The sequence below is a fragment of the Oryctolagus cuniculus genome, chromosome 8, assembly GCF_964237555.1.
Source record: "Oryctolagus cuniculus chromosome 8, mOryCun1.1, whole genome shotgun sequence".
NCBI lineage: Eukaryota > Metazoa > Chordata > Mammalia > Lagomorpha > Leporidae > Oryctolagus > Oryctolagus cuniculus.
Genome location: NC_091439.1, coordinates 77,673,064 through 77,687,609, shown reverse-complemented (window position 1 = coordinate 77,687,609; position 14,546 = coordinate 77,673,064). Strand labels below are relative to the sequence as shown.

The window sequence follows — 14,546 nt, the reverse complement described above, 5'->3', positions numbered from 1 at the left end:
TGATGGGATTTTCCCCCACTGCTCAAAAGCTGCCTTCTAAGACTTCTAAAATCTTAACAACAAAATTACTACTAAATGACCAAGAATATCAGACATGTCACTTTGTGTGCAAATGCTAGAATTTGTATTTAACCTTATGCTTTGCAAGTTGAAAGCTGTTAATATCAGGTAATTAGGGCTCTGGAAGACAGCTTGACATAGTGGGAGAAGTGTGGGTTTTTTGCATCACACAGTTCTAAGTTCAAATCCCAGCTCCACCACTGACAAGCTAGGTAAACCTGGATGTGTTACTTAACTGTTTCCAAGTCTTTGTTTCCTCATCTGTAAAGTACTTGTTGAAAGATTGTTGTGAAGGGGCTGGCATTGTGGTACAGTGCGTTAGACCATGCACTGGCATCCCATGTGGCCGCCAGTTCGAGTCCCAGCTGCTCTACTTCTGATCTAGCTCCCTGCTAATGCCCCTGGGAAAGCAGCGGAAGATGGCCCAAGTGCTTGGGCCTCTGCACCCAAATGGGAAACCTGAAAGAAGCTTCTGGCTCCTGGCTTTAGCCTGGCCCAGCCCCAGCCATTGCAGCCATTTGGGAAGTGAATGAGTGGATGGAAGATCTCTCTCTATCTCTCTTTCTGTAATGTTGCCTTTCAAATAAATAAATCCTAAAAAAATTTTTGATTGTTGTGAAGATGAGAAACAATAAGTGAAAAGACCTTTGGGTGCTCTCTGTCATACAACAGTAGTAAGAAGTCAGTCTTCCCAAAGATTGGTGGCAGTGACTGAGTTATTTCATCAGAACTACAGGTTCTGATTTTGTGCTTCTAAACTCCAGTTCCCTCGGAGCACCCAAGTGCCTATGAAGAGTTTATATTTCATCTTGCCAATATTAGCTCCCTCCTCTCTTTTTTTTTTTTTTTAAAGATTATGTATTTATTTGAAAGAGTTACAGAGGGAGGGAGAGACAGATCTTCCATCTGCTGGTTCATTCCCCAGGTAGCCACAAGGGCTGGGGCTGGGTGAGGCAGAAGCCAGTAGCCAGGAGCTGCTGCTGCTGCTGCTTTTATTTTTTAAGGTTTATTTATTTATTTGAAAGGCAGAGATACAGATAGAGAGAATCCTTCAATCCACTGGTTCACTCCTCAAATGGCCATAATGGTCAGTACTAGGCCAAACTGAAGCCAAGAGCCAGGAGCTTTTTCTCTGTCTCCCTCTTGAGTATAGGGGCTAAAGTACTTGGGCCATTTTCCACTGCTTTCCCAGGTGCATTAGCAGGGAGCTGGAGAGGAAGTAAAGCAACTGGGACTCCAACCAGCACCCATATGGGATGCCGGCATTGGAGGTGGTAGCTTTACTTGCTATACCACGATGCTAGATTGCATTTGAAAAATCAATCTACCTTAACCAAGGGTCAGAAATTACATTGAAATTATGTAGTCCCAGTTTGTGTAATTTAGGATTAATTCTTACTTGAAACCTAGATTGCTATGAATTCACCATCAAAGTACTTGAGAGAGAGAGAGAGAGAGAGAGATAAATAAATAGATATTACTGTTAAAAATAGCAGTGATATTTCTGTTGTGTGAGTTAGCTGAGGTAAAGGAAGGAAGAAAGTGTATTTTGGAAGTTCTTTGACAAAGGCAAAGGGAAGTGGTTGGTGAATCTTTGATGAAAATGCTTTTGCTTTTCCTTTTCCTGTGCTGTCATTCTGTGACATTTTTCTGAACTCTTGAGTTCAAACTCAGTAATAGAAATCACAAAAACTGCTTGAATCAACATCATAGATGTAGTACTTCTTTCTGTCAAAGAAATAGGCAAAATTTAAGAAGTAGAAAAGGTAGCAAATGTCAAGTCACAAAAGATTGATTTTTTGACACATTTGAAATTCACAAGTCCCTGAGAAAAACAGTGGACTTCTGTAAATTTTTACAGAGTATAAAAGATAATCCGTTATTGTGCCAAAGTCTTTAAACTCATTAGTACCCAAGTAATGAAAATTGAGAAATGAACAACAAAACCATAACACAATAGGCTGTGTCCTGTGACAAGAAGAGCCCTTCTAGGAGGAAATGTATGTGTCTTTTTTCTTTATCTTTGGATGGAGACTTTGACTTGTTCTTTTAAAAACAAAGGGTCGGGGGAGTGAGACCTTTTATTTCACTTAGGAGAGCCTCGTCAGGATACTAGTATACAGACAGTTTTCTTGGTTTCCCAGAAAGTCCATGGGGATTGAGTTGTTGCTAGCAAGGCCCAGAAGTCTGTCAGTGGGTTAATCACACCAGCAGGGAGCCGATTCCATTCCTGGTGGTAAACATCCTGCCAGCTCCCCACCGAGCTTCCCACAACAAACACCTTCAGTCTGAAGAGCACAGGGTCCATGGGAAGTAACCATTGATGTCTTTAACTATGGCTGGAGAGTTCCCTGTCCTTTTTGATCAACTCAGTTTTAGGATCAGATGTGTAGTGCAGCCACTTTGGGACCCCCACATTCCATATTGAATGGAGTACTGGGTTCCACTCCTGCCTCTGCTTCCAATGTCAGCTTTCTGCTGATGTACACTCTGGGAAACAGCAGATGTTCACTCAAGTGCATGGTCCCTACCACTCATGTGGGAGGCCCAGATGGAGTTCCAGGCTCCTGACTTCGGCCTGGCCATGCCTCAGCTGTTAAGGGTATTTGGGGAGTGAACTAGTGGATAGATCTCTCTCTGTGTATATGTCCTTCTCCCTTTCTTTTGCTGTCTTTCAGATAAGTGGTGACAACAAATGGAAGATCTGTAGCTATTACTTTAAACTTGACCTTTACTTGCATAACTTTTTGTCTTCTTGCTCATATATATGTCAATAGTGAATATCTTTCTGGTTTTAAAACAAAACAAAACAAGATACTAGCCCAGTGCAGGCATTCTCAAAACCACTTGTGTTAATAGCTTCCACCCTTTAAAGATTCTTACTACAACTTATTACTTAACAATTTTCTTTGAAATTATAACCAAAATTGGATTCAAATGTTTGGGGGTTTGCCTTTATTTCATGGACTCTCTTATTGATTCTGCAATCTCACGTTGGTCTCCTCAAAAGCCCTCCCCAGGCTTCTGGGGGATGAGGCTTTTTTTTAGTTGTCAAGTTCTGTGGGCTGTTGTCAGCCCCTCTGGCATCTACATTCTAGAAACTTCTCTCTCCAGGTTCTGTGACTTCTGTGTCCCTCATCGCTCTGTTCTCTAAACATGTTCAGACAGCGTGTCCTCTGCGACTGAATCTTGGACTTTCTGTTGCAGACACACTTCAACCAGCGCATGTGTGCTCCCGACTCTATAACTACACCTCTCTGATGGGTGCAAACCCCAAGCCAGCTTCTACTGGACATATCCAGTGGGATAGCTCATGGGTATCTCATCCCTAAATTCCAAAACCTGCAGTCATTGTTCCACCCATTCACACCTGCTTGCCAATTAGCACACAGAAGGGCCCCAGAGAAGGTTCAGGGACCTGCCTACAGTTTGGCCCAGAAAACAATCTTTGTCACTCCTCATGCTTCAAGATCAGTGCAAGTGCCAGGTCCAGGAAGAGTCTTTATTGGTGCCCAGCTGAACCAGCTCCTTCCTGCAGGCTGTGCTGCGGGCGCTCTGGACCCACCTCTGTCAGGTTCACACCCCTCCCTGTGGATCGCTGGCCCAGTCCATGCATCCGACTCCCTGACAGCAAGCCGGGAAAGGATGCTCTCATGCACATCACAGGATAGGCACAGAATGTTGACAGCGTTGGCCATTCCCGTGAGCTCTCTTATCCACTAATGCTCCTCATTCATCAGTGCCCAGAATTTTTTCCCAGTACTGGTACCTACTGAACCAGTTCCAGCCTGAAATTTCTTCAATTTGTGTAGCGCATTGGCATAGAGATGTGCACTTGTGGTCAGTAGAGTCCCTTCACGTCTATGTCCTTTGTCTTCATCAACTCCTGAAAGACATTAGGTTTCTTTTGAACAGTGGTGGCTTCACTTTGTGACAGCCTCGACGGCTCGAATGAGGGCATCTGGTGCTCCCTTTCCATTAGATTCAGGTCTATTTTTGTGGTACTTTTGGTTTCCTCTTTGACCCAAGGGTTATTAAGAGAAAAAAAAAATACTTTATTCCTCAGTGACTTAATTTTGTATGTGTAAACTTGTGTATTCTCGTGTTCATTTTCAGAATTTGTGGTTAAAAATGTTGCCTGCTTGGCTTTTTTGTTTGGTTTTTGAGGTTTGTTTGCTTTCTCTTTATGGTATAAAACAACAGAAAGATATTGCCTACAGTTGGGAAGGAGAGAAGTCTGAAACCAGGATACTGATGGACCATGCGCCCCTGGCAGCCCGCAAGGCCCCTCCTGGCCTCTGTCTCACTTCTGCTGGCTTCCCAGAAGTCCTTGGTGGCCTCGGGGTGCACCTGCATCACTCCAGTCCTCGACCTTCATGCACACATCTTCTTAGGACGCCTGCCTGGTTGCTTAGGGATTTACTGAAGCTCCCTGTGGGGCCCAGCATATTTACCAATTTTTGTAAATGTTCTGCAGAGATTTGAAAAGTAATATCAGTAATCCCTGTTGGTACTGAATGAAGTTTGATGTATACATTCATTTCAAACCCTTCATAGTCCACGTAAATTTTCTCTCCTTTCTCTCAAAAGTTGAGAGATGGTAGGGTTAAAGTTTCCAACCACAATTATGGCTTAGGTATTATATTCCTAGCAAGCATTGTTCCATGTGTCTGGATGCCCTGTTATTGAATACATGGAAATTCATTATAGTTCACTCTTAGTGCATGGCATCATTTTTCACTCTAAAGTAATCTTTTTATCAAACTCAATTCTCACCTTATCATCTCCTTAGTCAGATGATTACAATTCCACTTAACACTTTTTTTTTTCAAAGGTTTATTTATTTTAAAGGCAAAAGTGAAGAGAGAAGGAGAGATAGAGAGAGACAGAGACAGAGAGATTGATCTTCACTTCTCAGATGGCCACAACAGCCAGGGCTGGAACAGGCCAAAGCCAGGGGTCAGGAGCTTTCTCCAGGTCTGCCACATAGATGCAGGGGCCCAAGCACTTGGGCCATCTTCTTCTGCTTTCCCAGGCACATCAGCAGGGAGCTGGATCAGAAGTGGAGCAGCCTGACTCCAACTGGCACCCTTACAAGGTGCTGGCCCTGCAGACAGAGTCTTAACCTTCTATGCTATAGTGCTGGCCCAACCGCTTAACACTTTTTTTTCCTTGATAGATTTCTTTATTAACATTTTTAAAAGCTTTTATTTAATGAATGCATTTTTCATAGGTATAACTTTAGGAATATAGAGGTTCTTTCCCCCATACCACCCTCCCACCTTGACTCCCATCCCACCTCCTACTCCCTCTCCCATCCCCTTCTTCATTTTGGTTCATTTTTAGTTTAATTTTATATACAGAGGACCAACTCTATGTTATGTACAAATTTCAACAGTTTGCACTCATGCACACACACAACATATAAAGTACAGTTTAGGAACAAGTTTTGCAGTTAATTCTCATAGTACAACTCATTAAGGATGGAGGTCCTACATGGGGAGAAGTGCACAGTGACTTCAGTCACTTTACATTTTTAAAAAGATATTTGTTCCTGATATATTTTCTCATCCCTTTATTTTGAATGGGTTTCTTTTAAAAATTCTAGAGGCAGGCTAGTGCCGTGGCTCAATAAGCTAAACCTCCACCTGCGGTGCTGGTACTGCAGGTTCTAGTCCCGGTTGGGGTGCTGGTTCTGTCCCGGTTGCTCCTCTTCCAGGCCAGCTCTCTGCTATGGCCCAGGAAGGCAGTGGAGGATGGCCCAGGAGCTTGGGCCCTGCACCCACATGGGAGACCAGGAGGAAGCACCTGGCTCCTGGCTTCAGATCAGTGCAGGGCACTGGCCGTGGCAGCCATTTGGGGAATGAACCAATGGAAAGAAGACCTTTCTCTCTGTCTCTCTCTCTCATTAACTCTGCCTGTCCAAAAAAAAAAAAAAAATTCTAGAGGTGCATTTTTTTAAAACTTTTTAATCCGTAATTTAAAACTCCTAATCTAATAAATTTAATCCCTTCACATTTCATGCTTCTGTCAAATCTCTGTCACTTTTATTTTTTTCTCTCTTTTTTATGTTTTCCTTTTTCCTTTTGGTAAATTATACAATTTTTCTTTGCTTTTTTATTCTAGTCATTTGGCATTTATATAATAGATATGCTTCTCCCCATGGGAGACCAGGAGAAGCACCTAGCTCCTGCCTTCGGATCAGCGCGGTGCGCTGGCTGCAGCACGCCAGCCGTGGCGGCCATTGGAGGGTGAACCAACGGCAAAAGGAAGACCTTTCTCTCTGTCTCTCTCTCTCACTATCCACTCTGTCAAAAAAAAAAAAAAAATAGATATGCTTCTACCATACCTGTTATTTGTTGTAATATTTGAACCTATGTTTTTCAGAAGTATCAAGAATAAAATAATATCTATGACCTATTTTGAAATGGTAGACTGTATTTAAGGCAGCTTTTGTTAATTTAGATGCCAGCTGTTTAGAGATGCCATGGTTTAACATACTTTGTTCTTCCTTATTTTGTAGAAAAATGGAAATGGGGTTACCATAAGAGATAAATAGCAGAAGAAATATTTGCACATACAGAGACAGTGGATGCCACCTTGCAAGTGGGCTTTCTCCACCAGGCACTAAAGGGGAAAGGATGTGGCAGTTTCTTGCTTCCATTACTTTTAGAGTGTGCAGATATCGTCACGTGCCTTTCTCCACTTGAGCTTCATAAACACTGTAGATATCACCATTCTCATTTTCTAGATCACAGCATCAGGCTCAGAAGAGTTTAGTAGTTGCCCAAGATGCCAAGACTGCAAGGCCCACAATCACAAACACAGAAGCAGATAATGGGACTGAGCCAATTGAAACTCAGACCCAAACCATTTTGACTCAGTATCTAGGGATCATTTAGCTGCCACCTACAAAGGCTTATGGTTTGGCTAACTCCTGGAGTGTGTGGAGCTGTCACTCAAGGATACCCTGGACCAGTTGAGGCCTGGCACAAGGGAGGGACCCAGTTAATGTTGGGGGAAAAAATAGGGATTGTTTCTCTGGCTGTCCAGCAGAGGGTGCCACATAGCCAAGGAACTTTGTTGCTTCCCTTTCTATAAATACAGCCATTAAAGCCAATACTGATCCTGAGAATTTCAAAAGTAAAACTCAGTATTGGTTTTTGAGAGAGATTTTAAAGTCAGTGGCTAAAATCCTTATATATTCATACTTGCATTTAATGATGCCATATTTATAAATAAAAATTTAAACAATGGCTCACATTTCGTTTTTAACAACAAACCCACAGGTAAAAACTCCAGAATACAAACCGATCAATCTAAAATCCATCAGCATTTCAAGTTAACTGAAAACAATCAACTCAATTTTTAGTAGGCTTTGGGGGGCCTTTCTACTTACTTTTCCATATCAACTGTGTCCCCTTGAAGGACAGATGCCCTTTGCAGGGTGCAGTGTACCTGCGTCCATCCCTTTGAGGGAGCTGGGGACACCCTCCCTGGGTACACTGGGAGCTGCTTCTTGAAGACAGCTTGCTCATCTGCATGTCTGACACCTGTTCCAGGAATGTTAGAACTCCAAGCCCTGGCTCAGTCCGGTTTTGAGAAGCAGCTGGCATGCTATGCTGCGCCTGAAGAGGGCAGCACTTACCCTGATTACAGTGGCTCATGGGCTGGCAGGTGAGGAAGCTGAGCAGTGCACAAGTTGTGTGGATTATGCATACTCTTCGCTTAACTGGCTGCTTGAGGAGAACTGCAGAACTGCCTCCTGTTTGAATCCCGATGCCCTCTCCCTTCATAATCTTGACTTTCTATGATGCTTGAAAGGGCTGTAAGAAGTCAAACTTTACTAGGGAGCATTCAATGCCAAAATAATTTCATACAAGTTTAATGTGCATTTTGTGATGCCTAAAAACTTACAGAATGAGATCCGTGTCAGTCACTTCCTGGGAATTCAGGGCTACTGTCAAAAGAAGTATAAAATGCCTTCCTTCCCTTTGAAGCTTTCTCATCAGCTAATTGTAGGAGTTACAGCATAGTACACCTGTGATCATTAGAGTCCAGCATAAGAGAGGACTTGTCAAGGTGCTGAGATTTTTAACAGGTGTGTTAGGGCAATCCCCCACTATTAGATGTTTTATTGCTTGTTTTTTCAAGTTCAGTCACAATCCCCATGGGAATGTTTTTATTGCGGAGACAGGAATTTACAAAGTAAGGTCCAGAACTCCCGGTGAGCATGCCCCTGTGAGGCTCAGAGGTGTCAGTTGGTGGAGGCCACGGGGACTGGAGGCCAGCTCCCAGAACTGCAGACCTCGTAGCCCATGTCCATCCCGGGTGAAGAAACAGCTGAGAACTGCCCAGAGGAATGACAGCCAGGAGCCCCAGTTGGGGCCGGCCTGCCGAGTGTGGCCCCAGTAGTCCAAGACCCCGGGAGTCAGGGTAACACGAGCGGCATCACTGTCATGGGAGGGACGGTGGCTCACAGCCAGTGTGGGCCACTGCCTGGTATGGGTGCAGCAATTGTAAACGCAGTAATGAATCCTAGAACCTGGGGGAAGCTGCATCTGATTTCTGATTTCCACCTCAAAAGCATTGGGAGAACCACAGAGAAAATAAGTATAGAGATCTGACTTCCTTAAAACAGATATTTGTCAAGTGTTAGCCACTCGTGGGTAAATTTCAGCTATTTTAAGAACCCCAAAAAACCCTATGGGGTAATTAGGCCTTCTTACAGAAAAGGAAATTTAAGCTCAGAAAGTATAATGAGCTTGCCCAAGTCACTTATGAATTCCGAGTGGTAATTAAAGGAAGTGTAATGAAGGAACTATTTGTATAGGTGAAGCAGGGTTAAGGTAACCAGAAGAGGGGGGTGAGTCACTTGGGAAAGGACTGAGGGACTCAGGGAGGGGATGGGATGGCATGAACCCAGTGCAGCTGGGGCAAACTGATTCTTCCGGAAGCAGTGGCCAAGGTTAGAGGATGCACTGGCAGGTACATCCAGATCGTGAGGGAGTAGAATGTAGGAGTGGAGGGAACAAACCAACATCTCTCTCTCTCTCTCTCTCCCCTCCCCCTTTGACTCCCAAGGGGCACAGTCTCCCCGGTGGCACAGTCCACAGAAACCAGCCTCAGGGGCAGAGCAGAATGGCAGAGGCACTGATCTGCAGGGAGCCAGGGCCTGGTGTCCTGAGCAGCTGTAGGGAGAGGAGGCAGCAGGTGCATGACCGAGCATGAAGAGCTCAGCCCAGATTTTCTTGGGGCCGGTGCAGCTCAGCTAACTGGGATGTGGGCTCCAGTCCTGGAGGCAGGTGGGAGGTGAAACTGAACAGGCCTGATGGAAGGGCCCAGTGTCCAGTGAAGGCCCCTGATCTTAATTTGATTCTCAATAGTGAGTCAGTGTTGTTTCACATAATCCAACAAACATGTTTTTTTTCTAAGCTAATGAGATGAGATGGACTGAAGAGGGAAGGCAAGGGTGAGAGAAGACCTTGTGTGGCTGACTGCCCATCAGCCAGAACCATCCTTTCGTGAGGGCTTTTGGCTGGTGAACAACGTGTCTGCAGCTTCTTTGTAGAGTTCACTGGGCTCCCTCTGTGTTCCAGTGACCTACGGCATGATGAGTTCCAATGTGTACTACTACACCCGGATAATGTCCCAGCTCTTCCTGGACACTCCCATTTCCAAATCGGAGAAAACTAACTTTAAAACTCTCGCTTCGATGGAAGACTTCTGGAAGGTATTTGCAAATGACTTTGAAAGTACATCTCTATCACTGAAAATTGTTCATTTAGCTTCCTAAGTTCAGTGCATGAATGTGTTCCTGCAGGGCCTGCTATGTGTTTAGCACTATGAGATGTTGTAAGTTGAGTGAGTTGGTAGAAGTTACTGTTCCTACCTGCCAAGAAGAGTAAACTAATATTCACTGGGAACCATGCATGTGACTTGCACCATGCTATCTCGTACCTGATTTACTCTCCATAGTCACCTTCCATGGTAAATGCTAATAATTGTCCCTCAGTTTGTAAATGAGGAAGAGGAGACTCAAGGTGCTTACATTGATATGGTCACACAGCTAAGGAATAAGAATAGTGGGCGTTTTTCTAGTCTGACAACCACTTCTTCATTCTAGTTTATAATTCATTCAGTCATTCATAATCTCATAAATAGTGAATGAGGTCTCATAGGACATAAGACCCTGGAGAACAGTGCAATTGCTCTGTGTTGCTTCATTCTCTGTTTCATCTTGTTGATGAGTGTGTGTGTCGCTGGCCCCAGCGTGGTGCCTGATTCGAGGTAATCATGTCCTTTCAAAGCCCTGCTAATGTAAAAGTCAACTCAGCCCCTTCCCCAGTTGCCACAGATTCCAGCATAGTAGCAGGACATAAGCAATGAGTAATATCATAGGAAAATATTAAAAGAATCTAAGAAAATTGAAGGGAAATTGGGAAGGAAATGATTGTTTTCTCTAGGGAGATACTTTTGAAAATTTTTGCTAAACCCTGGGTCACAGCTGTTGATTTCACACACTGATAAAATGAGGTCTAAGGAGCCTCTTCACAGAGGGCAAACCACACTTCACAGTATGGCTGTTTTCATCACCCCAGGAGGGCTATCAGCCTGTATCTATTCATTGTCCTTCTGATAAGGATAATATGCTGATAAATGACTAGATCTATATTTAGTTATGCAAACTAACAAGAGCCTTCTCATATTTACAGTTTCATGACACTAAATGCCAACCCAAAACGGGTAGGCAGAGGTTGCGGAGTTCATCATGTAGCAAGAGCAAGCCCATGTTTACAAAGCCCAGTTCACAATGGACTATGACTCATCCAGAAAAAAATGAAACCCTAACAATTGCAACAAAATGAATGGAACTGGAGATCTTTATGCTAAGTGAAAAAAGCCAGAGCCAGAAAGATAAATAATCACATTTTCTTATTTTGTCAAAGTTAATATAGAAACAGTATTCAGAAACAATAACAAAAAAAGAAGTCCAGACAAATGAAAGACCCACCAGAGGGTAGAGTGTGGCCTTCTCTCTGTGACCATGTGGGTTGCTTTTTCTCAAGGGAAAGAAGAGTTGATCGTGGTTGTGGATTTATGCAACACCATTCCTCCCTCACCTTTAGTCCTAGAACAGAACTCAGGGTTAGCATTTGTTAAGCGCACACTTGGTGACTCTGTGCCAAGTTCAGTGACCATGCAAAGGATGAGTTTTTCGGAGGCAGGATCCCTGGGTCAGAAGCCTTTGTTCCAGGCTTCACAGCTAGCAAGCTATGGAGCAGCAGCCAAACCAAAATCTTTCAGGTGGCAAAACCCATTCTTAACACTTGCCTGTGTTCCTACAGTCGCCGGACTCGGCTGTGTGAATTGTCTAGGCAGGACCAAGGATAGCCACTTAGCTTACAAGTTTTCAAAAATGATACCTTTGCTTGCAGTTCACAGAAGGCTCCTTGTTGGATGGGCTGTACTGGAAGATACAACCTGACAACGAGACTGAAGCTGACAACCGCAGTTTCATTTTCTACGAGAACCTGCTGTTGGGGGTGCCACGTATACGGCAACTCAAAGTCCGCAACGGCTCCTGCTCCATCCCTCAGGACTTGAGAGATGAAATTAAAGAGTGCTATGATGTCTACTCTGTCAGTAGCGAAGACAGGGCTCCATTTGGGCCACGAAATGGAACCGCGTAAGTGTCAGTGATTCCGGCTACTTGGTGACATCCACTCATTCATTCCCAACCTCCTGCTGAGTTCATTCCTTTGTTCTCTAACAGGTCACTGAGGGAAGGATGCCTTCAGAGATCCTTCAGTGCCTATCCTTGTGCCATGGCCAATTTCTTAGATTTTCTCTACCTTTGAACCCCTGTTCTGTTTCTACACACCTGTTTTTCAAAAGGCTAACTTGTTGACCATACAACCCATGAAAAAGAAAGTATCTGAGCCTTTGAAGTTTGCATTTAAGTTGCTGGGGCTGTTTCTGTAGATCCAGTAACATCATCCACTAGATTTTTTTAGTAGGAAGTTTTCTGAAATTCTTTTATTAGCTCTTACAAATAGGATTTTGCTCAGAATGTAATTATTTAAAATGTAAGCATGTGAGGCAATTTTCTGTCTGGGTCAAAGCCCATGTGTTTATGGCTTTCACTACAGTATGTATTTGTACCTGTGACTGTTTGCAGGTTCTTTTGTGCATGTTGGTACCTCTTCTTCGTATCTTATATTTTAATGGGGGGGGGGTACTTACAATTTTTAGAAGTGTTATAATTGTAATGAAGAAATGGGAAGAGTTGGGGCTGACACTGTGGCACAGCAGGTTAAGAGACCACGTGGGAGGCCAGCAGATGGAAGATCTCTCTCTCTCTCTTGTTCCCTCCCTCTTTCTCTGTAACTCTGCCTTTCAAATAAATAAATCTTTAAGGAAGAAATGGAAAGACCTTGGAGGCTGTCTCAGGGTGGAACTCTAGGGGTCAGTGCACCACCTGAGTCACTGTGGGCAGTGTTGTTTTAAGCTTTGCTAAATGGGTTCTATTAGTCCACCTCCATCCTTTTCTCGGGGACTTAGGCAAACCAGAGTCCAGGTTCGTTGAGAGACAATAGGACAGACACCTTTGGTGACCAGATTCTTTGTCTCCCATCCAGTGTATAATCTGTTTGGTACCAGAGGTCATAAGAAACAAATCCAATAAAATGTTAACCAGGAGACTTGGAGCAAAGGGCCTGAATAATCTTGAAAGATTTTGCAGCTGAAGATGGTGATGGCACTTATTAATTCTCCCTTTCTAGTTCCTGCAAAGCATAAGAGAGCCCTTCATCTGTGCCACCTGTCCCATAGTTTGCTGCTCAGAAGAGAAAGAGGCACAGCCACCATCACCCCATGCCAGATAGTGTTTATAAATGCTGTTCTGTCATCCGTCCTTTACAAAACCACTCTCTAAAGTACCTGTCACCTCTATTTCATATGAAAAACACTGAGGCAGAAAAGTCTGGCACTTGATGAACTTGTCCCTCTTTGGGGACCTCAAGTCAGTCCCTGAGTCTGGTCACCCAAGGAAGGCAGCCACATCCTGTCAGCACTCTGGAGACAGATGTCCTGATGTAGGGTCTCGACTCCATCCTCTAAAGCTTTGGGATTAAATTGACCTCACTGGAAGGGCATCAATATGGAGGAATAAGGAGGGAGCTTACTGCTGTAGTCTAGGGGAATATATTTTTAAAAACGTGGCGAGACTGCAATCTCAGGGAAGAGTTAGGGAGAAAACGGCAGAGGAAACGCCATGCAAATTAGAGGGACAGTGTGGATCTGTGTAGAGGTGTGAACACGCACATTTCAGGACCCAAAGCTGCAGCAAGAGCTTAGCATGAGTCTGGCTTAGAGCCCTGTGGGAGACAATATACCTGCTAACCTAGAGGGAAATAATGGGGCACTGGTGTCCTGTAACTATGTAAAGAGTGGGTAGGTGCCATTTTGAACAGATATAACAGCTGCACCAGCTCATGTCTGCACCCACAGCAATCAGCTGGGAGGACATATGTGAGGCTGGCTGGGAGAATTGATGGGGATTGGTTGCTCATTACTGTGGGAGTCTTGTGTTCTGGGACTGTGAAAACACTGTAGCTGCATGTGAGGGTACAGGGTGTGGCTGGGTTTTGGGGCAGTCACTGTGGGTGGCTCCACATTGCTCAGGGCTCCCTGATTCTCTGGTGAGGGTCATTGCTGTAAGATCTGTGCTTATACCAAGGACTACACTGATCCTTTATGTGGTTCTTGTGCAGTCCAGATGAATATTGTACCCACTAGGGCTAGCAATCAGGCATTGGTATCTTTGGAAGAGAGGAGATAAGCATAATACTACGCCAACAGAGCTGAACAAATATCTCCTCTGATAAAACAAACAAACAAAAAACATTTACTACACCCAATTTGGGAGTTACCTTGGACACTCCCCTCACCTTGGAGCACTGAACAGAGCTCCCTGGCAACACTCAGACATACTCCAGGTTATTCAGTGAAAGAGCAGATATTCTACTAATCCACAGAAGCATAGTCCAAAGATAAAAGCCATCACAGGAGAAAAAAAAAGTAAACCAACAAGTATCCTCATAAATGCCTAAAAATAAATGCAGCAATTCAAGAAACAAGATCAAGGAAGAAAACAAGACACCCTCAAAGGGACACAACAACACTTCAATACTGAAATGTGAAAATGAAGAGATTGAAGAAATGCCAGAAACAGAATTCAAAAAAATTGCTCATAGGATTATTTAGAAGTAATCAGAAGCAAATCCACAAAGTAAAGAAATACATACATTACATGAAAGAAAATTTTTCTCATGAAATTAAGATTTTAAAGAGAAATCAAAGTGAAATATTGGAAATGAAGAATCCAATGAGAACAGATAAAAAATATGATGGAAAACTATAACAGAATCTGTGAGTCGAAAGAAAGAATATCCAAGTTAGAGAACAAATCTCTGGAAATATTA

The 14,546-nt window shown here is 43.6% G+C and overlaps 1 protein-coding gene across 1 annotated transcript in view; it reads left to right on the top strand.

Moving 5' to 3' along the window:
- LOC100008872 (polycystin-2) overlaps positions 1-14,546 on the top strand; it is a 55,578-nt gene that overhangs the window by 13,864 nt on the left and 27,168 nt on the right. Inside the window, exons 3-4 of the mRNA XM_002717010.5 lie at positions 9,660-9,793; positions 11,499-11,749. Coding sequence (XP_002717056.2) covers positions 9,660-9,793; positions 11,499-11,749 — 385 coding nt within the window. The remainder of the gene's footprint in view (positions 1-9,659; positions 9,794-11,498; positions 11,750-14,546) is intronic.